At 32.1% G+C, this 23,141-nt stretch overlaps 2 protein-coding genes and 1 long non-coding RNA gene across 10 annotated transcripts in view; 1 reads left to right on the top strand and 2 right to left on the bottom strand.

Annotated features, from left to right (window-relative positions):
• The window catches only part of LOC143042012 (C2 domain-containing protein 3-like), a 48,261-nt gene extending 35,931 nt beyond the window's left edge, over window positions 1-12,330 (bottom strand). For all 4 annotated transcript variants that reach the window (XM_076214218.1, XM_076214219.1, XM_076214217.1 and 1 more), the window contains exons 1-9: window positions 12,152-12,330; window positions 10,286-10,469; window positions 8,552-8,758; window positions 7,991-8,067; window positions 5,492-5,652; window positions 2,312-2,522; window positions 1,783-1,963; window positions 894-1,023; window positions 375-491 (exon numbers count right to left, since the gene is read on the bottom strand). In XM_076214218.1, the coding sequence (XP_076070333.1) occupies window positions 375-491; window positions 894-1,023; window positions 1,783-1,963; window positions 2,312-2,522; window positions 5,492-5,652; window positions 7,991-8,067; window positions 8,552-8,758; window positions 10,286-10,469; window positions 12,152-12,197 (1,314 nt within the window). In that variant the 5' untranslated portion in view covers window positions 12,198-12,330. The remainder of the gene's footprint in view (window positions 1-374; window positions 492-893; window positions 1,024-1,782; window positions 1,964-2,311; window positions 2,523-5,491; window positions 5,653-7,990; window positions 8,068-8,551; window positions 8,759-10,285; window positions 10,470-12,151) is intronic.
• On the bottom strand, window positions 4,057-5,425 carry LOC143042003 (uncharacterized). Its single transcript, XR_012967857.1, has 2 exons — window positions 5,273-5,425; window positions 4,057-5,208 (listed from the first exon to the last, which is right to left on the bottom strand). It is a non-coding gene; the product is annotated as an uncharacterized LOC143042003 (long non-coding RNA).
• A 137-nt stretch (window positions 12,331-12,467) lies between the features above and the next one.
• LOC143042017 (protein phosphatase methylesterase 1-like) overlaps window positions 12,468-23,141 on the top strand; it is an 82,500-nt gene continuing 71,826 nt past the window's right edge. For 3 of the 5 annotated variants that reach the window (XM_076214224.1, XM_076214226.1, XM_076214223.1), the window contains exons 1-6: window positions 12,468-12,580; window positions 17,634-17,733; window positions 18,240-18,332; window positions 18,746-18,803; window positions 20,853-20,904; window positions 21,715-21,783. In XM_076214224.1, coding sequence (XP_076070339.1) covers window positions 12,507-12,580; window positions 17,634-17,733; window positions 18,240-18,332; window positions 18,746-18,803; window positions 20,853-20,904; window positions 21,715-21,783 — 446 coding nt within the window. In that variant the 5' untranslated portion in view covers window positions 12,468-12,506. The remainder of the gene's footprint in view (window positions 12,581-17,633; window positions 17,734-18,239; window positions 18,333-18,745; window positions 18,804-20,852; window positions 20,905-21,714; window positions 21,784-23,141) is intronic. The other 2 variants (XM_076214225.1, XM_076214227.1) reach the window with 2 other exon arrangements.

The raw sequence follows: 23,141 nt of genomic DNA on the forward strand, positions 1-23,141 counted from the left end.
TATCTTTATAAAAACATGCCCTTTTCATATTATCATATCGCGCGTTAAATGCCCTTTTTCAGGATTGGCACCCTGCCCTTTTGAAATCCTAGCTGGAACACTGTAATGAATTATATTAATGATGTTTGAATAAATATTTCAGCAAGTTCCTTCTAGACATATATTGGATATCAATAAAATTAGTTTATATAGTGAACTTTTAAAACAAATTTCCATAAAAAAATGTATTTAGAGCAACAAAAGCTACTTTTTTCATATTTAAAATTCTCAATAAAGATATACATGTTCATATTGTGTTCCAAGTCCCATTATCTGACAGTTTACACAAATTACTGATTAGGAATTTCAATTGTAAAGCCTAATATTGTACTTACAGGATTTTTGTAGAAGAGTTCTTGTAGTATTGATTCGCTGTGTATTGGATCTCCAGGATCACTCATCACATCCATATCATCAGATATACTGGAACCAGGACCACCGTTCATCATCATCTATAATTCAACAAACTTATGTATAAATATCATTTTAGTTTTGATCATACTAGATTCATTCTTCCAACCTGTAAATTCTTGTATATAAGATTAAAAGGATAACAGCACCACCTAACTTTAAAGAAATCCTATATTTTCTTTAAAAAGAGAGCACTCTAACCCCCATATTTTTTTCATATAAAATTGAGATATAAAATGTAAATATCTTATGCAGGGATTTAAGATAATTATTGATAAATAACCCATATAAAATAAAAGGGAAGCAAAATATTAATTTTTACTCACTAAAATTGATCAAATTTCACTTCCCCTCATTTAGACTATTAAATCATATTAGTTTTAGATATTTATTTTCAAATGAGCTCATTTTAAAAACAAGTAAAAATATAGTTAATTTCTTACATTATAATCAAAAGCTCCAGTTCCACCAAACATAAGATCAACTGCTCTGGAATCTAAGGCAGATAAATCTACGTCATTCTCATTGTCAGTCTTTAGGATTTCTTTAAGGAAACTTCCAGCTGATCCTCTCCTGTAAATAAATCAATTCATTTTCACATAACACTTATGCACATTGCAAACATTCAAATGTATAAGGAGGTTTTTTAAAGACTTCAATTTTTCCTATGCTTAACATCTTTAAATTGTAATGCTAAGAGCATAACACAAAATTAAACAACGAAGATTTAGATGGTTAGGCCATGTACTGAGAATGCCACAACACTGCACACCTAAAACAGCTCTATATTGGACACCACCAGGAAAAAGGAAACTAGGGAGACCTAGAATTACCTGGCGAAGAACTGTAACAGCAGAATTGGAAGCAATGGGCTACACCTGGGGCCAAGCCCAGTACATGGCCAAGGACAGAGAGAAGTGGAGGCAGTTTGATGTGGCCTTATGTCCCACTTGGGATGAAGAGGATAAGTAAAGTATGTTATTGTTTGAATATTATAAAAAAAAAAAGTATCACTTTCATTTAATCTATGCTTCAATGCACTATTGTTCGCTTAAAAAACAAATAAAGATTTAAGAATAACTAAGAGATGTCTACTTAAAATTCTATGGTACGTAAAAATTTATACCATACATTTTATTAACTCACTAAATTTATTCCTTCAACTTTTTTGCAATTTCAGGTTTAGAAAATCTTTGTGGTGAGATTTCACAACCAATGTTTATTATCAGCCATCAGCCTGTTCAAGGGATTCACATAACACTAGAAATAGTGAATTTACTTACGTGTTTTGTATTTCTTTTATACAAAGGTATAATAGTTTGGTCCATTTACCTGTCAGACATTCCTGATAAGTTGACACCATTCATACTGACGTCTGGTCCATTTGTAACGTCTGGACCATTTCTTTTATCATCGTCTATACTTGATATTATCATCTGGTCTCGTAACTTATTGCCTCTTTCCAGCAAAACAGATAGCAGATTCCTATCTGATTCAGTCTTAGAAGGACTGGCTGTAAATTAAAAAAAAAACATTGCTGTTTTGACTGAAAAATACTTTTATATCAAATTTTAAAACAGAACAGATGTTAATTTACATATATTATGGATTCATCATTATCTGTGGAATACTTTAATATTCTATGAAAATCACAAAAATAAATGTGTCCACAGTTACTTAAAATTTTTTTTTTTTACAAGAAACATATTTTATAACTTTTGTTAAATTTTGTTTAATGAACATTGTTTACATATACCAAAACTTGTTAAAATTGGACTTTTTTTTAGGCATGCAAAGTTTTTAAAAAAGTATTGTGTATAGTAATATATGCTGATTAACCAAAACATTTTCTTAAACTTACGTCTGCCATTAGACTTCTTAGGCTTAGGATTTTGATCATAAAAGCTGAGATCTGTAGTAACAACATCTCCATTGGTTGTTATGGCAACAGTACTTCCAGATCTGACAGGTGGAATGTGACTGGATGGCATGTCATTCATGCTGTAGTTAAGCTGCTGACGAAGGTCAGATGCATAATCAGCAAAACCATTCTGCGTTGCTCCTTCTGCATTCTATTTAAATAAAAATTATTTATATAAAAGAAACATATCTATATGATGTTGTCAAAACAGCAGTTATTTTCTTAATTAGCATATCTTCTGTATAGAGAACTAAGCCTAGCACCAATTTATTACATATTCTTTCATTTTTGATATAAATCCTACAAAAACATTTTCTGTAGTGTTTTCAAAGGGAAGAATTGGCAGAGGAGTACACTTGATATCATTATAAAATCTTTTTTTGTGAGCACCTTCATTTAGGGCTATTCCAGTAAAAATTATCCAGGGGGGGGGGGGGGGGGTGGAACGCCACTTATTTTTTGACCCCCCACCTATGGAAAAGATTAAAAAAATACACCCCCACCTAGAACATGTATTTTCTTCCAAGACCCCCTACCTATAGAAAAAAAATAAAAGTTAGCTAGTTTTTTAAAGTATACAAAAATGTTGCATCCTGTCAAATAAATGTAAAAATTATCCAGGGGGGGTGGAACGCCACTTATTTTTTGACCCCCCACCTATGGAAAAGATTAAAAAAATACACCCCCACCTAGAACATGTATTTTCTTCCAAGACTCCCTACCTATAGATAAAAATAAAAGTTAGCTAGTTTTTTAAAGTATACAAAAATGTTGCATCCTGTCAAATAAATGTAAAATTTGTTGGTTTATCTATTTCAGTGCATCCAAAAAGGGGGGGCCCCCCCCTAAATCCGCCTCTGGTCTCAATGGCAATCATACCACATCTTCTTTTTTTATACTAGCTATGTTGCTATTAAAATATAAAATGAAACATGTAACAATGTTATGGAGCAGCAGACGACAGATGCAACATGATGGCAATAGCTCACAGTGACCGAAAAAGTGGGGGTGCGATTTTAATTATGGCCCATTTTATTTTTAAAACTGTCAATAACATTTTCAGGTACGACATATTCTTCAGGTGGGGAAACTGGTGGGCACCAACCATTTGATGTTTCAGAGTTTAGTTTGAGCCATAAAATATTTTTGGTAGGCACAATGTAATTCTTTTTTTATTTTTTGTATTTCTTAGGGAGCTACCATTTGATTTTTATGGGGGAGGGGGGGGGGGCTAGGATGAAATTTAAAAAAAATAGGCAGGACAGGAGTTTTGAGTAAAAAAAAAGGCATGATGAGCATCTAGGCAAAACAAAAAGGCAGGATGACAATTTGGGTAAAAAAGTCAGGATAAACTAGTAAAAAAAAGGCAGGACCGAATAGAGTAAAAAATAAAAAGGCAGGACAGAGATTACAACTAAAAAAAAAAGCAGGACAAAATTTTTCATCCTAGCCCCCCCCCCATAAAAATCAAATGGTAGCTCCCTTATATACATTTTTTTTCTTCAATAGGCAAATGTTGAGGAAGATGATATACTCTCCTGTGTAACAAGGCCATATTTTTCCGCAAAAATTAGGCCATTTTTTTCCTTCAATACCACCCACGCAACATGCGCAATAAAAATCTAATTGTCTGTGCCAAACATAAATATTTTTTTATGGACCGCATAGTTTGGATGTCACCCACACATATTTTTTTGTGGGGAGACGGTATACAAGGGAGAGGGTACTTGAAGTTGTTATAAACTGTATGCAATAAAATATTATTTGGGACAAAAATTGCAAAGAATTGGCCAGTCCACCTTATTAAGGACATATTCTTTGCAAGGAAAGAGATTTAAGTACAGCAAATTCTGCCATTTCAATTTCAATGAATATACAATAACTTCTTCCAACCAAAACAATATTTAAGTTAACCTTTATTTACAATGTTTAAACTGGTACTGTTGCCTTGTTCATGTTCATGTTGGGTTTTTTTACATTAAATTTGGGTCTTCGTCGATACCATACTTATTCCAGATGTTCCGTATCAGAGGACATTTCAGGCATTTCCTCTGCACTTCTTGTATCATTATATCTTCATCACGGTGACAAGAATAACTGTATAGAGTACCATTAATTCATAGAACAAAACAACAAATCGCTGAAGAAGTCATGTTTACAAAATGTCAAAATGAGCCAAAGACCAAAAAATGACAAGGACAGTTAAGCGTCTTTTATGGAGACAAAAACTATATTCCTAAAAAGTCTTTGGGGTTCTTCAATCGAAATAATAGCAAGCTAAACTAAATGAGATTATTATAAGGGCTAAATCTCGTCTGTACTAGCCAAATTTAACAAATTTAAAGTTGTTTATAAAAAAAAATATATATCATGAATGATGGTTAATTACGTTTTTCGGGTTATCAGTTAGACCGCATGGTTTTATTATTACAATAGGAAAACACCCGAGACTTGAAATCGCATGGTTCTATTATCATAGGTAAACATCCGAGACGTCCCAAAAATATATAGGTGCTCCTATTATTGGAGGAACATTACACAGTTGTGTACACACACATGGCGGCATGGAACAAGATCGGAAATTCATTTGAAGATATCTAAACGTTTCGAAACGAAGTGAAAAGTATCGTGCGCCACGTGGGCGCTTACATTTGTCACTGTATGCGCCATTTCTTGTCAATATGCGCTATAGGCGCAGGGGGCACGTCCTTCTCGATCACTGGTTTGACAAGAACACAAACGGACGCTTAAAATTAGTGGTCTGCCAACTTTATTTGCAGTCGGATGACCTTTTCAGGAGAATCTTCCTTCATAACAGGGGGAACAATATGTTTAACCTATCATTAACAGGGGGAACAATATGTTTAACCTATCATTAACAGGGGGAACAATATGTTTAACCTATCATTCAGAAACCCCCCACCAACAGAAATGAATTTAAATCGGGACCACCACCCTCCAGAATACAATTATGTTGATAACCCCCCACCTATGGAAAAAAATATCGTCGGCGTTCCGCCCCTCCTAGGTAAATTTTACTGGAATAGCCCTTATGATTTTGCACACTTGAAAAGCATAAATTTGTTTAAGTGTCAATCTAAAATGTAGATATGTACCCACCTGATGTGAAGCTGGAGATATAAATGGGTCATCTACAGGTTTACGTGGAGCCTGTGAATGTGGAACAGGATGATTCCTCTGTGGATACATGGACTCTTGTGTAGCTTGTGTTTCAAAACTTATATCTGTTGTTGGAACAGATCCATTGCTGTCGTAGGAAGCTGGAATCAAAATATATAACAAGTTTTGGATCAAAAGATATGAGTTTAAATTTGATGTCAGTCTTGAAATCGTGTAGCAATACTAAAAAAGTACCTGATTAATAAAAGCATTAAGCTATAAAGTAAATATTTCTATAGTTAAATTTTGTAAGAAGTAGACTAATTTTCCAACTTAAGTTCAAATGGCTTCATAGCTATAGGAAGATGTGGTATGAGTGCCAATATCTTAAAATGAATTCTTTTTACTTGTTACTAGAATTTTTTGTCTTTGCTAGAAATTCAGATCTTCATTATTTTCCTTTTTTTTTTTTAAATTTATTGTCAAACACTACCTATTTTAACAACAACTGAGTCACCCACAACTATGCTAAATTGAATCATTTTGATTGTTTCTAAAGATGCTTAATTTCAAACCTGATATTTACTCAAAGTTTTTTGGCAGAAACCGTCAAAATGTTCATATTTAAAACAGAAACTCCCAAGGGAAATGTAAAATACTTAAACCACTAGACAGCAGATGCCCTACTGTATGTGATTATGTTTCTCCAATCTCTAATTCACGTTATTCATTCAATGAGAAGGTGTCTGTTTAAATGGATAGTTAATAATATATACAGTAAAACCTGTATAAACCGGCCGGCTACGGGACCATGAAAAAGGGCCGGTTTGGACAGTGAGCCGGTTTATTCAGGTTTCTGTTTTGACCGGAAGTTAATGACTTGTGACGTCCGACATTTTGCATAAAAAAAATCTCTCTGATTGTAAATAATATCTGATAAATTAAAATACTTTCACTTCGTTTTTCATTGTTTGCATTTGCATCATAATGCTCGCGTTGTTTGGATTGTAAGACGAGAGTTTCGATTTACTCCCATGATCAATAATTTGAAATGTTGGAATGGCCGATTAAAAAGCCAGAATATTATCAAACGTAATGTCATCACTTTCGAAACGTTGTCGTACAGTGTACAATATCCATTGATTGTTGTCATCCGGGTGTTTTTCATTATCAAGGTCATTTGTTTAGGGGTTCACAACAAGGAACCAAGGATTTCGAAATTACGATGTGAACTTTTTACTTCGCGATTTTAATTTGTTTGTCCAAGTTAATCCGAGATATATATTCGGTGTGTCTTTTCGTTTAATTGACACATTTATAAACAATGTATCTGTGGAACCATATGTTCGGCAAAATTTAACTAGTTCGCAAAGAAGACTTATGGCTATGTTCCGCGCGGGTTCGTTACCGTTAGCGCTTGAAACAGGACGTTACTCCAGGCCGCCAGTACCGGTTCAAAACAGACTATGTCAATTCTGTTGTTTAAGCGAAGTTGAAACCGAAAAACATTTTCTAATGACATGTGACTTGTACAGTGATTTAAGATTTGAAATTTTTTATGAAGCTTCAAAACATATTGCTAACTTTCAAAATATTAGTATGGACGAAAAATTTATTGAAATTATGAATTGTGATACGATCCAACAACTATTATGTAAACAACTGCATAAATTTTTCACTCGAAGGAAACTGTATCTAGATATCTGATCTAAAACTTTTGTAAACAACCTTTTATCAAAGAATTAATATTTAAAAGTAAACAGCATATTTTTATTAACTAATTTATCTTGTTTAGTATTTTAAATGACAAGTCTATAAATTAAATTATGGAAATGCTCTGTCAATCACATGATTTTTAATATTTCTTTTCTTTTTTAAAATTTTTATTTTAAACCTGCAAATTTGATTTTTTTAGCCAGTATTTTAAAAAGAATATTAATGAAACATTTCAATGCAATTTTTAAATGGTTATTAGTATACATGTTTATAACTTTGTAATATAATTTTACAGTGTCTCATAAGTCAATTTGTTTGGCTGGGTGTTGATTATTTTAAATATTGTATATGTTTTACTGTATATTGTTCAGCTGTTAATCAATATGTGACACTTTAATAAAATAATTTATTATTATTATTATTATTATATAATGTTTTAATAAATAATACAGCTCACTACTGTACGATTGTAGGTTCACAGTTTGACACCTGACTAATTGATTATCACGAAAAGTTATATTGTATCAACAAATATGTTTTGATTGCATATCGATCATTGAAATTAATTAGACAAACCGGTTTTGACAGGTAATAATTAATGTAATTAAGAGTATTGGGACTTCATAATAAGACCGGAATTCGGAATACACAGGGTTCGGTTTACAAAGGGTATTTTAACAAAGACTTTGAATGGAAAAATATGGGACTTTCATTTTCGGCCGGAATGGACAGGAAACCGGTTTATTCAGGGTCCGGTTTAATCAGGTTTGACTGTATCCATACCCATAAGCGATTCCAGAACAAGTGATACTTGGATTTCTGCTATCTTTTGTTCCTCTTCTGTGAAAACTGGGTAAAATCTAACAAAGAAAAATAATAATGAAAAGAACAATTTGAGTCAAGATAATTGAGTTGAGTATGGTCCCTATTATTTCTTGATATTATTGTTATCCTGAATTTCATACATCACTAACAAAAATTGTATCTTTCTTAATAACATTTAACTCTGACATCTAAAACTTATGTAATTAAAATCTGGATTTTCAATTACTCTACAACTTAATCTGAGTTTTTGGTAGTAACCATTGTGTATAAGTTTCATAACATTTAGTTGAAGTAAACTAAAAAATGGAAATGAAATATTCAGCAATTATTCCATTTGTAAAGGGGGGTAACTCTAGAACCATAGAACAAATATTTTTAGATGAAAATGGCAGAAAGAAAAAAAACATGTTTCTGAATCAGCCCTATTAACAACAATCCAATCAGTGTGTCTTTTCTATATCCTACCTCCCCACTGTACAGTCACAATTGTCTAACTTCCCTTCACCTTATACAACTTACCCTTTAACTGGACGATTAGGTGACAACTGTCCAATCTGTGTGACTTCAGCATATCCAACAGGTAACAACAAAGGACCACTTAATATTTCCAGTATAATACTGCCCATGTCTCCTAGGTAGGAGGCAAACTGTTTGGGACCTGATCTGATCGGGTATCTGGCTATGGTCTTACTGGAAGCTTTATCATTCTGCTTCACATCTAAGGGTCTGAAAATATTTAATCAATAAAATTTTAAATTACAAATTGATTAAAGCCACATCAAATTTAAATACATTGTTAGACTATATCTAAAGTATATCAAGTGTTGTTCTGCAAGTTATTATTCCCTATTTAACAATTTGAAAATCTACAGCAATGAAAATCAAGATGAAGAAATATAATTGTATACATATATATTATAAAATAAATGTTTCCAAAAATCCAAACCATTTTTAAGGAACATAACACTGTAATCATTTTTATATCATACATACTTTTGTTTGGCCCATAACTGATTAAGATTATTTCAAAAACATGTTGGGTGCACTTAATCATTGTCTATATATGTCTAAAATAGAAAATGTTCATGCACCTGTCCAGGGATCTCCATGGATGGAGATTGAACGATGGAGTAACTTTCACCATCAAAAACCTTGTCTACGTCGTACAGTGTAGCGAGATCAAAAGTATTTCATCCCTCCATATAAGGGATGGTGAACATGCTAATTAATTGCTAATTTAAATCATATTTATTTGAATTTTCATTATAGAAGTATTGCCGTTTGTAACCATTCAAATGCCAATCCTTCATGCCCCCCCCCCCCCCCCCTTAGTAGAGAATGACCAAAGGTCCACATGTAGTTTTCTTGCTATTTTTGGTAATTGTTATGGGGGTTAAAAATCATGTGGAGCTTATTTTTCAAGGACACTGTCAAATTCAGAAGTCATGAACCCATTAGGCATTACCGATATGGCTGATTTGCAGCAACAACAAAATGATTTGTATGGGTTATGTAAAAGGTTAAAGAGATTTGTAAAGCAAACGTTGACAAATGAAAAGGTTTTTAATGACTTTATCTAGCAAATTGATGTGATGCAACATGCATCTTTCGAGTCTGAATAAAAACCGGAAACGCGAATGTATCAATTTGATTGTAAACTACGAAATAAATTCGGAATTACGATACGATATTTCTTTACAGGAAATATTTTTAAAAAGTTTTCACTTTTTAACTTTTAAAGTAATTCTATATTATCATTACAGCAGTACTTGAGTTATTTGTGATGAAATAATAATTACATGTTACGTCATTTCTTGTTTTTTCATATAGATTCCTGTCATGTCTATTTTAATTGTTTTACACTAACTTGTTATCTTAAGCTGCATAAAACCTTGCTTGTCAGTGTGAACACTTTGTATTGAAGGCCAAACTTGGGCCTATTGCTGTTAACTTTTTATGCTTTGTGTCTTTGGTGGAGAATTGCCTCATTGGCACTCTTCTTATTTATATATACAGTTTAATTACTGTAAATTCAGAAATTATTTCGTGCATTTATTATTGCAATTTTGTCATTTCTGACAATTTTTTTTTTTATCTTTGCGATAATGAGAAAGAAAAATCCTGTTTAATTCATATAAAAAATTTCAAAATGAGAGTTTAAATTTTTGCTATTATAACCCTGTCGCATTTTTCGCAACAAATAAAAACATTGCAATAATTTCTGAATTTACAGTATTTAGTTTAAATTGATACCTGAATAAAGCTCCATCACCATCCTCTCCCCACCACTTAACTCTGACATGAGTGACAACAGGTGGACTTGGAGACACCCATACAATCTCTGGAATGGACACTCGGAGAAAACATCTTAACTGGCCTTCAACTTGTGGTGGTAATCCTGTATGAACCTGTACATCTTCTTTTTGCCATTGTTCACCTAGGAAATATATGTAAAAATTTTATTGAATTTTATATAAAACTAATACAAAATAAAATAACTTCACAAATCATATCAGAGGCTGATTTAGGGATGTTTCTGAAAAAAAATTGGTTGATTATATAGGGAATCACCCTAGAAGCAGCAGAGAGTACAGAGATGAATATTTATATTTTGACTTCTTTAATTGACGGAATATAAATAGCTTTCGTGTTTAAAATCAATTTATTTTATATATATATATATATTCTTGTATAAATTCATTAATACTCTGCATTATTAAACACATAACACAAAGCAATATTGCATGTTATGATTTATGACTGATTGATTCAGATCACAAAAGTTCACTATAAAAAAGGAGTTACGCGCCCTTGAATTTTGCGCCTTAAAAAATTCCTGGGGAGAACACTGCATCTGGTCCGGTCATTGTCGAGGTTGGTCATGTCAGTCAGCGATGGTCATGTCACGTTTTCTAAAGTTTTTGAAAAAAAAAATATATTTTTTATAACATTTTGGTTTTAAATATGACATATCATTTTATGTTTCAAATCTGAGATAATTCCTTTGAAAAATAAAAAAAATATTAGCATTTTTATTTGATCCTGTCATTGTCGACGTTGGTCCTGTCATTATCAGAGTTGGTCCTGTCACGTTTTCTAAAGTTTCTTACAATTTTTTTTAATTTTTTTCTTAAATCTATATATCAAATGATGAAATCTTATTAGATTTCAAATTTCAGAAAAATATTCTGAGAAATACAAGAGTAATTAGCAATATCATCTGGTCTTGTCATGTCAGTCAGCGATGGTCATGTCACGTTTTCTAAAGTTTTTGAAAAAAATCTATATTTTTTATAACATTTTGGTTTCATAATATGACATATCATTTTATATTTCAAATCTGAGATAATTCCTTTGAAAAATAAAAAAGTTATTAGCATTTTTATTTGGTCCTGTCATTATCATAGTTAGTCATGTCACGTTTTCTAAAGTTTCTTACAATTTTTTTTAATTTTTTTTTAAATCTGTATATCAAATGATGAAATCTGATTATATTTCAAATTTGAGATCAATCCTTTGAGAAATGAAAAAGTTATTAGCATTTTTTCAATTGGTCCTGTCATTCGGTCCAGTCATTAGTGTAACCCAATTCAACCATATAAAATTGTGCAAAAAGTATTGAAATATATTACTCCATTTTAACTGAAACTTGAATTTACAAGAATGCATAATAAAAGTTATGTGCTAATGAATTATGAGGCTTCAATAATTGCCTTTTTTCAGTGATATTAATGAACGCGTAAAATTGCCCTTTTTTCAATGACATTTACGCCTAAAATTGTCATTTTTAAATAACAATGCTCATTTTAAGTCTATGGTTTACATATAATATGTAAAATTCCACAGAATCACCAACAGGAAGGGACAAGGTAGTGTACTTACAGCTTCCCACACCTCCCCCTTTTCTTAATGTTTAACCATGATATAACTAAATTGCGCCATATTGGAAACCTATGACAGATCGAAATGCATTTATTTCATGCTATGTTTACAGATAGGAAACAGAACTGATGCGATATTAACTGACTATAAATGTACATAATTGCCGCCAACCTGCTGATTTTTAAACATGTATAAACATGGTCAAAATGTAAACAAACACTTTTAACAGGGGTATACCTTGTTTTTTCGTTGACTTAGTGCCTTTTTGTTTCTTTTTCACCATATTAAAGAATTTAATGGGTTACATCATTCCTAAAATAATGAGAATATATGCACAGAATAGCTATATTTTGCAGAAACATAGCTGTTACCAGCCAAACATTCTTCTCGGACTGTCCGCCATTCTGAATCTCGCAAGTGCGAGACTTATTTTTACTGATATAATTTTCGTAGTTTATATTATTTAAACAACTGATGTTTAATTTTAACGGTAAAAAATGAGAATCCAAATAATTAATCAATGTTTGGGTTGAAAATTTATTATATTTATAATAAACAAAACAAAACAAAAACGGGCACTTTCCGGAACAAGATGTCTGCTATGGAAAAACAAGCTTTGAAAAACAAACTGGGAGGTTTACCACCAATGCCACCACCTGGTGTAGGGTGAATACACATTTAAATTTGCAGTTTCATTATTGCATGAACAACTGAATAACACCATAACATGTCATTACAGATAAACAAGAACTAATGGCAGAAATACCATAAATTTAAAATAGTCTTTCAGAAAAAAAGTTGTCATCTCTATATTCAGTACATACTAGTCAAACACACCATAAACTGCCCAGACCAGTGTTGAAATAGCTATTTAAGCCATATCACCACATAGGCAGATCCAGGGGGGGTTCCGGGGGATTGGAACCCCCCTTTTTTTGGCCGATCAATGCATTTGATTGGGGACATATAGTTGGAACCCCCCCTCCTTTTGTACTGGGTTGGGACCCCCCTTTTTAAAATGGCTAGATCCGCCCCGTCACCATACGTTTAAACAGATGCAACTTCTGTATTCTGTAGGTGTCCTGTTGACACTGGATTGTCTCCCTTGTAATTATTCAAGTCTCGCATGTATATATATATTTCACTCTGGTAAACAACTCACTTGTACTTTAAAATATATACTATTAGGTGGCAACTGTGCTTAACATATTTTTACAAAAATTAAAAAATATATATACATTTATTAATTAACATGAAAATTTAAAGGAAAAAAAAAATCTAACATTAGTCATTACATTAATCAAACCAGCGCGACTCGCAAATAAAGTCACCCAACAATCGCATTAGTGTTTCATTAGAGACGGAGACATTGTCGTTTTTTTCTATTGACAATAAAAGTTCCAAATCAATATGCAACGATCCTGTGTTGAAGTATATCTCATGTATAAGTTTCTGTCTTGCTTGTTCATAATTTTCACAAAATAATAAATAATGTTCCACAGTTTCTAATTGACCACATTCACACTTGCGGTCTATATTTTGATTGATTTTATTTTGGTAATTTTTTAGGTAGTATCCGGATCTTAAATTTCTAATAATTTTTGCTGTTTTATGATCTGGATAATCAAATGTCGATTTTTTGCTCACAGTCTGATGAAAGTTATAATAAAATCTTCTTGTATCACTATTATCCCATCTATGTTGCCACTTTTTATTTACTAAAATTCTTGCTGCTGTTTTAATATCTTGTTTAGTTACTGTAATATGAGCTTCTTTCTGAATTTGATTTGATTAGAGGGTGGTAAGGCAGCAACAATTTGATTTTCATATCGGGACAGTGACCTTGACCTCATTTTCATGGTTCATTGGTCAATGTTAAGTTTTTGTTTTGTTTTTGTTTGTTTTTTCAAATATGATCATGATTATAAGCATATAAGCAATTGTTGGGGTGGAGATTGTCCTTGTAAATACTTAATTGACAACTTACCCACAGCTCTTGATTTTTTGTGAAATCAGAAGAAGTCCATATATCTAATTATAATTTATGACGGAGCTGCTGCTTGCTACAAGGCTACGTTTATCTGCAAAAAAAATAAAATTAGAAATAATAATTGTTTTTTATGCCACAAATTGCCAAAATTCATATCAGGACAGTGACCTGACTTCATTCGGATATTGCAAGTAACACTATAGTAACATTGGAAAGAAGAACTTAACATTGACCAAGGAACCTGCCAGACTGAAATGTACCCATTACAGTCATTCCATTTGATAATCATGATAATGAAAATTGTATATGGAATGACTGTCATGATTACAGGTTCATTTGTCAATGTTAAGTTTTTGTATTTTGGTCTTTTTTCCATTACTATAATAGAGGGTGGTAAGGCAGCAACAATTTGATTTTCATTGGCAAGAATTTTAACCGTTATACATCATGAAGGTACCCCCCATTACTACCCTCATAATAAGCAATAGCTTAATTATATTTGATGTATGAAATGAGTATGGTGTACATGTCTGTTGTGCAGGTAAATTCTTACCTTGACCTCATTTTCATGGTTCATTGGTCAATGTTAAGTTTTTGGAAAATGACGCAGTCATTGTTCCATAACTGCCGACCTGAACTTCATTACATTTCTCTGCCTACCGCGCTTGGTTTCGTATTTCCTATTTTCCATACAAACTGGAATCTGCTTGTGTTATCATTATGTATCATTGTGTAGTATTAAATCAGCCAGGACCCAGTTTACACTGGTTTTTGCTTGTATTCCACTACACTCGAACAAAGTGTTGTAGTTTGACGGGAACCAGTTTTAGAATTTGTAAACTACAAAACGTAATCGGTTATTGTTCATTCCGTTTTGGTGTTTCATACCGACTTATATGGTTTGAATAAGCTTAAGACCCTTCAAACATTAATGTGATAGGTATATTAAAGATTGTTTTACAAAAGGATTGAACTGTTTTACTTTCAAAGTCGTACTATAGGGATATCTGTCATATACGGATTTCCACTCTTGCCGGTTAATTTCTTCTTTTACACGTGCTTTGGAAACTTCCTGTTTAATCGCAAGTTTTAAAATTGTTTTTGAGTGAATTAAACTTATTTTAACAATCATGAAGCGTTCCAGAATCATTTTAAAGCAGTTTCTTTTTCTCTTTGATGATGGAAAATAGGTTTTCTCAAGAAAATACCGCAGAGGAATTGAAACGTACAAGTCAAGTCGGCACCTGGTTAAATTGGCATCTAGTCAAATCGGCACCTATTCGACGTCAATTCGGCATCCAATAATATTTGTTATAATATTTTCTATTCAATTAATTAATTACTGTTACCAAGTACATAGTGAATAGTTGTTGTGTATTTTGGTAAACCACGAAACGAAAGTGAATATGTAGTGTATAAAGGTAAACAACGAAGCCCTTACCAAAGCTGTTGTTTTAACAATTAGACAATTTGTGTAATTGTAAAAACAAGTCAATTATTAAAATAAAATGGAAAACTATGAGTTCCTTTCAATAAATCAAACTTTCATGCCAAATAATTAGCAAATTTAAGGTGTTTGTTTTTCAGTAAAGTTTAAACAGCATTAAACCAACAATCCTGTAAAATGCTCAACTGGTTAAAATAATGCAGAAAAATACACAATATCTTATGTATTAGTCCAAATAATTATGACGTCTGGCAAGGCTATTTTATTATTTTTCTGGGACGCCTTCCTACGACGTTCGTAGGAAGGCGTCCAAGAAAAAAAATTAACATAGTCTTGCGGTCATAGGAAGGTGTTCCAGAATAAAATTAAAAAAGCCTTGCCAGACGTAATAATTATTTGGACTACTCATATATATATATATATCATTAAAAATACACCAAAAAAGTCATTAGTTGAGAAAAATAAATATATACAAAATGTACATGAACACCCAAAAATGTGAAAGTTAGTATTTAACTCTTTTTGCTTAAATACTGAAAAAAATTCTGGCAACCCCTTTCTTATTTTTACCCTATTGCTTAAAATACTGTTAAAAATATATATTTAACATGGGTGACGAATTGACTATATCAGGTATCGATTTTAACCAGGTGCTGATTTGTCCAGGTGCCAATTTAACTAGGTGCCAGTTTGACTAGAATTCTTTAACAAATGTTTGAAACTATCTGAGTTTCATTAGACCTTTGATAGCAGTAACAAAAAGATTATTTACTTAATATTTTGTGGGAGAAGGGGGTTCAGACTGTGTGGTATCAGGTCTGTTTGTGCCCAATACATTTCCGCACCCTACACGTTCGCACATTCACACTCTACTCATTCGCGCCCAATTTTAATTCAAATTCAAGTTGAATAATTGGAAAATCATGGTTGTTGTTTTAAATTGCTTTGGTGTAAATACTGAATGTATTTATAGCTTGGTATGAGTAAAACATTGAAGATTTTAAAGGAAAAAACACAAAAGATAATTGTTTTTAACAGCTTGGTCCCATTGATCTGAAACAACGAAACAATAAAACATAGAAACCAAAATATAGCAATCCACTAATATAACCAAAACATGATAAAATTTATTCAACACGCAGAAACAAACATAGTCAGAATCTCACTTCATTTTGAAACAAGTCAATGAAACAAGTTATAGCAATACACTAACCAAAACATGATTAAGAGTTATTCAACACAAAATAAAACGTTGACAAAATACCACTTTATTTAGAAAGGATTATTATTATTTTTAGCAATACCTTATCCAAAACATGATTAAGATTTATTCAACACAAAAAAAAAAATTGCTGTCTCACTTTATTTTGAGACAATGACAACAATTATACTTATAAGAAAACACTTGCTTACAGAGTTATTAAACACAAAACCAATTAAGATTGGGTGCGAACATGTAAGGTGTGAAAGTGAAAGGGGTGAAAATGAGTGGGCGCAAACGTGAATGGAAGCGAACGGACCCAGATTCAGACTATGTACCAGTGAGAAATATACAAGCCTTTCTACGGTATTTATTTGTACAATTCAGCTAGTCTTGACCTATTCATTTGTCTTAAAAAACCAGCCAGTTGTCACCTTCACTTCACACACACACACATATACGAATATCAATTATATGCTCACGATACATGTTGCATTGTTAAACTAATTACGGTATGTGAAAATCAAGACTTGCATAAAAACTATCCCAATATTAGAGACAGTGGCGTCATTTTTCTTCAGAGCTTTCAGCTCTTTGATTGTTTTGTTTTTGTTTGTTTTTTTTCAAATATGATCATGATTATAAGCAATTGTTGGGGTGGAGATTGTCCTTGTAAATACTTAATTGACACATCTCCATTATGTGAGATATATGTCTTTAACTTGTTGGTGGTCTAGTGGATACAGTGCTGAAGGTCACGAGTTCGATTCTCACTTTGGGTGCTAAAAATATCAGTACATTAAAAGGGTAACCCTATAACTTCGGGCACTGGATTCAATTTCACAAAAAATACTTACGACTAAGATTGATTGTAAGTATACTGAATTGCTAATGACTTACGATCAATCTTAATCATGTTTTTTTGTGAAACCGAATCCTGGCTACAAATAACTAGAAAGTCTCTTCAAGTGTAGCTGTATCCACCTAAACTAGTAAAGACCAACAAGTTAAAGACATACACCTTTTCTGTATTTGAATTTTAGTAGCATACTTCATTTATAATGTTAAAACTTCTTTTCAGAGGCTATGGGAAGAGACCAATAGTGAGGAAAAGAGATTATACTCCAGTTTACTGGGATCATTATTTTGAACATGAGCATGATGTCAAGGTAGAAGGAAATGTATCCCTGTAGTATTTAAGAATTTGATTGTTTTGTTACAGTGAAATATGTTGAAAGTTATAAACATTTTATGTATATTTATTACAAAACTTAATCAGTACTATGATTTCATTTATTAGATACATGTAGTGTCAAATTCCTTTGAGACTCTTAGTCAGTTAAAGTACTATAGGAGTGAGATCTAAGGAAAATTATTCAAAAAAGACAATTTGTTGTTGAATTTTTTTTTTTTACTTTCCGGACATCAGATTTACATGTTTATCTAAGATACATGTACCATTAAAAAGACATTATACAAATTTGCAATAGTTTCTTTACTCTTTTTGTTTCTTTCCAGTTAAGAAATCACTTAAAAATATAAAGTGCTCACATGTTGTACTTGTAGAATATTTCGATGTACTATCTTCCACCAAATATGAAAGAGAAATAATTACTCATTATCCAATGTACTCCTTAAATGAAAATATTTAAAAACTATGATAGAATTTTCCTTAGCTTTATAACAGACTTTCAGAGTGTATGAATGTGGTAAGGAAGGACCAGTTCTACTTTTTCTTCATGGAGGAGGTTTCTCTGCCTTATCATGGGCCTTGGTCTCAGTAAGTATAAAGTAATTGCAGTTCGCTAAATTTTTTGTAAAAAAACCCAAATATGGTTAATAAAAGCAACAGTAGTATACTGCTGTTCAAAATTAATTAATCAATAGAGAAAAAACAAAACTGAGGGAAACGTATCAAATATAAGAGAACTATATATGACACAACAGAAACACAACATTAAAATGTAACACACACAAAACAAACTATAATATAACTAACAATGGCAAGAAGTAGCTTCGTTATTTATGTGATTTTTTTCAGTTAAACTGTTCCTACTGTAAAATAATCAACCAATCAATCTGTTTAAATATTATGTCAAATTGAATGCAATGGTGGCATCTCTTGTCTTTATAATATGAGAATTGTTTTAAAGTTTTACAATCATATACAGGTACTCTCTTTTTTCATTTCAGAGTAATATATCACATTTAGTGACGTGCCGATGTGCTGCTGTAGATTTGAGAGGTCACGGTGAGTTATTACTCAAGTGTAGGAGAATCAGCCTTTTGCCTTTTTATTTTTTATGCCATTGCAACTTTTGGTGATTTTAACAGAAAGTTTTAGTTATTTCGGTATTTTAAATAGATATAGGAAGATGTGGTGTGAGTGCCAATGAGACAACTCTCCATCCAAATAACAATTTATAAAAGTAAACCATTATAGGTCAATGTATGGCCTTCAACACGGAGCTTTGACTCACACCGAACAAAAAGCTATAAAGGGCCCCAAAATTACTAGTGTAAAACCATTCAAACGGGAAAACAAACATTCTAATCTATATAAAAAACGAGAAATGAGAAACACATATAAATTACATAAACAAACAACAACTACTGTACATCAGATTTCTGACTTAGGACAGGTGCAAACATTTGCAGCGGGATTAAACATTTTAATGGTACCAAGCATATTTACTATTGACATCTTCATTAAGAAAAAACAAGGCATTAGAGACAGAACAGACAATAAAAAATAAAGATAAACCAACATCGAATGTCAAAAAATGAAGAAAAAAAACACCATGATGGAATGCTGTACATTATTAAAGTATTTTTTTAAAACAACAAAGAGTGCAACAGGAATGAAAGAATTTAAGAATGTTAAAAAAGGAATCACTATGAGAAGTCAAATATCAGTCATGGGACAAAAGTGAGTTCTCACTCAAAAAATGTCCTGTCATTTCAACTAAAATCGATATTTTTCAAAAAAATTATACCAAGTAACTCTATGAGTGATTTTTATAGAATAGATACCAAAAGATGTGAAAATGTCTGAAGTTTTATTGTTTATTTAGTCATAACTTTCTTGAGTTTTGTTTTCATCATCGGATGAGTTAAACACAAATGCAAATTTTTACGATTTTAATTTGGTTAGAATAATAGCAAACTTTTCAATAAATATTTTTCTTTGTGTTCATCTCATCAGAAAATTAAAATGAGCATGATTAATATTATAACCAAAAAAACAATAAAACTTCAGACATTTCTACATCTTTTGGTATGTATTTTTATGGAAATTGCTCATACAGTTACTTCGTAATAATTTTTTGAAAAATATCGATTTTAGTTAAAATGATAGGACTTTTTTTGGTCTGGGAACTCACTTTTGTCCAATGACTGTATCATTCTACAAAACAGTTAAAGAAAAATTGATCAACGTTAATCTCATGAAAAAAAAAGAAGTGACCTCAAGTGTTCTGAAATGGTAAATAAATCCTGCTATATAGATTGGGTACTTGTTGTGGTGCTCATTACAAATACAAAGTCTATAAGTATAATAAGTCTCATATGGTAACGTCAAAATCGGACAAAAAGAGGAGGGGATTGGGGCTTTGACAATTGGAACTAATCATCTTTTATTATGGTTTTATTATCTAGTTATCACATTTTTGGATTTGGATTTTGTTTTAAGATTTATTTGAGGGCCTTTTTATGACTTACCAAGGCTGAGGCAAGGCCCAGCTAGATATTGATAAGGCTGTTAGGCATCAAAGACAAAGCAATCTGTGGCTAATGTTGATAGATTACAAAAAATGAAAGAACTTTTAGATGATAACAATACACTATAACAAATTTTATTGTGAAAATGAAAATAAATACGGCAAAAAACCCAACATTTTACCATAATGTGACAAAAAGATAACAGTCCTGTCATAAATTGATTCAACTAACAATTGTAACTACCGTAGCACTCTTCTTCCCTCTGATAAGTCAGATGTTGTTGGTTGATGTGGTCTGTTGTGCCTTGTATTTGCTTTTTAAAAATTTTTGATAGGACATGGTGCCAACAGTTTGGGAATTAAAGGCCAAAAAGGGGCCAAAAAACAAGCATTTTCGTAGTTTCTGGACAATAACTTGTGTAAGTATATGGATCTCTCTGACATTGTATAATATGTACAAAACCTATAAACATGTCTTAATAATGCAAACATTCAAATTTCTTTTTATGATATTGTAGCAAAGCATTTGATATTTCTGTATTGAATGATTTTACTGACCCCCTCTCACATGTATGTTACAGGAGACTCAGTTACAACAGACGATGGAGATCTTAGTTCTGAAACAATGTCTAGGTACGTATTACCTTTCTTATATTGATTGATTGATTGGTATTTAATGCCACTTTCAGCTCTATTGGATATTTTGTTGCAGTCTGCTTTTATTGACAGAAGAAGCAAGGATGCTGTAGAAAACCACTGACATTTCTTAGTGGATTCATTTTGGTTTTTCACATAACAGTACCAAGCTGTACTTATACACTGGATCACTTCTGTTGATTTAAGTTGTTTTGTTTTCATGTCAAATTTTGTAAATTAGCATCTCCTAAGAAACAGCTTTATAGAATTTAACAAATTTTGCACAGATTGTTCTACAGTTCATAAGCATGTGTTACTGATCACTGTCATGTCATTTACTGTGAGGCAAATATTTATTTTCAAGTTTTTAGTTTAACCCTTGGAGGTTGGGGTTGAGGGTTGAGCCTAAAACACACAGGTCAGTTCAGTACCATGAGAACACTGAGATTAAGTGACTATGTCAGTGAGAGAGTAACCTTATAAACAACAAAACAGAAATAAAACTTAAGAGGTTAATACACAGTGTTCACTAATAGATGAGTGCATAATATGTCAAACAAATTCAACTAAATGGTATTCTTACAAATTGAAAATAAATTGAAAATAAACTTCACGGATCTTAATCAGCATCATTTGCATTAATATGCACAAAAATTATATTGATATCTGTTTTATTCTTAATTTAATCTTTTGATCACCTACTAGAATAAATTTTTTGTGATACCTACTGTGTTTTTTTTTAATGAATCAAATATAAGATGATGGGCTTACCATGTTATTTTAATTTGATGCTTTTTTTGTTTTCAGTGATGTTGGCAATATAGTGAAGGCTTTATATGGAGAAGATCCACCACCTATTATACTGGTAGGACACAGGTATGTATATAGATATCATAGTTTTTGTCGAGCCTGCAACTTTTGTTGCAGAAAGCTCGACATAGGGATAGTGATCCGGCGGCGGCGGCGGCTACGGCGGCTACGGCGGCGGCGTTAGCTAACTTTTTAAAAGCTTTATATTTTAGAGGGTGGAAGACCTGGATGCTTCATACTTTGTATATAGATGCCTCATGTTACGAAGTTTCCGTCAGTCACATGTCAAATGTCCTTGACCTCATTTTCATGGTTCAGTGACCACTTGAAAAAAAAGTTCAGATTTTTTGTAATGTTGAATTCTCTCTTATCATAAGTAATAGGATAATTATATTTGGTATATGCGTACCTTGCAAGGTCCTCATGCCCGTCAGACAGTTTTCACTTGACCTCGACCTCATTTCATGGATCAGTGAACAAGGTTAAGTTTTGGTGGTCAAGTCCATATCTCAGATACTATAAGCAATAGGTCTAGTATATTCGGTGTATGGAAGGACTGTAAGGTGTACATGTCCAACTGGCAGGTGTCATCTGACCTTGACCTCATTTTCATGGTTCAGTGGTTATAGTTAAGTTTTTGTGTTTTGGTCTGTTTTTCTCATACTTTATGCAATAGATCTACTATATTTGTTGTATGGAATGATTGTAAGATGTACATGTCTAGCGGGCAGATGTCATCTGACCTTGAGCTCATTTTCATGGTTGAGTGGTCAAAGTTAAGTTTTTGAGTTTTGGTCTTTTTATCTAATACTATATGCCATAGGTCAACTATATTTGGTGTATGGAAATATTTTATGATCTATATGTCAGTCCCGCAGGTTTTATTTGACCTCGACCTCATTTTCACGGTTCATTGCTCAGTGTTAAGTTTTTGTGTTTTGGTCTATTTTTCTTAAACTATAAGTAATAGGTCAACTATATTTGTTGTATGGAAGCATTGTTAGCTGTACATGTCTGCCTGGCATGGTTCATCTGACCTTGACCTCATTTTCATGGTTCATTGGTCTTTGTTTAGTTATCTTGGTTAATGCTAAGTTTATGTGACAGTTTTTAATAAAGTTTTATACTTAGGACTATCAACATAATATCAATAATTAGTAAAGAAGGCGAGACATTTCAGCGTGTGCACTCTTGTTTAAATATCAATGTCGTCACAACACTTGTTATTTAATTTATCTATTAATTGAAACTTTATCACAGTCTTAACCATATAATGCTATTTTGCAGTTTCTTTTTTGTTTGTTTATTGATCATAATCAATTTTAGGGTTTTCTACTAATGCATGCATATGCACTAGTACTTCACCATTGCTTGATTTTATAAGAGGAGATATCTATTTCATATTTGAAACTTCTCCTAAACCC

The sequence above is a fragment of the Mytilus galloprovincialis genome, chromosome 8 (genome assembly GCF_965363235.1).
Source record: "Mytilus galloprovincialis chromosome 8, xbMytGall1.hap1.1, whole genome shotgun sequence".
NCBI classification, from domain to species: domain Eukaryota; kingdom Metazoa; phylum Mollusca; class Bivalvia; order Mytilida; family Mytilidae; genus Mytilus; species Mytilus galloprovincialis.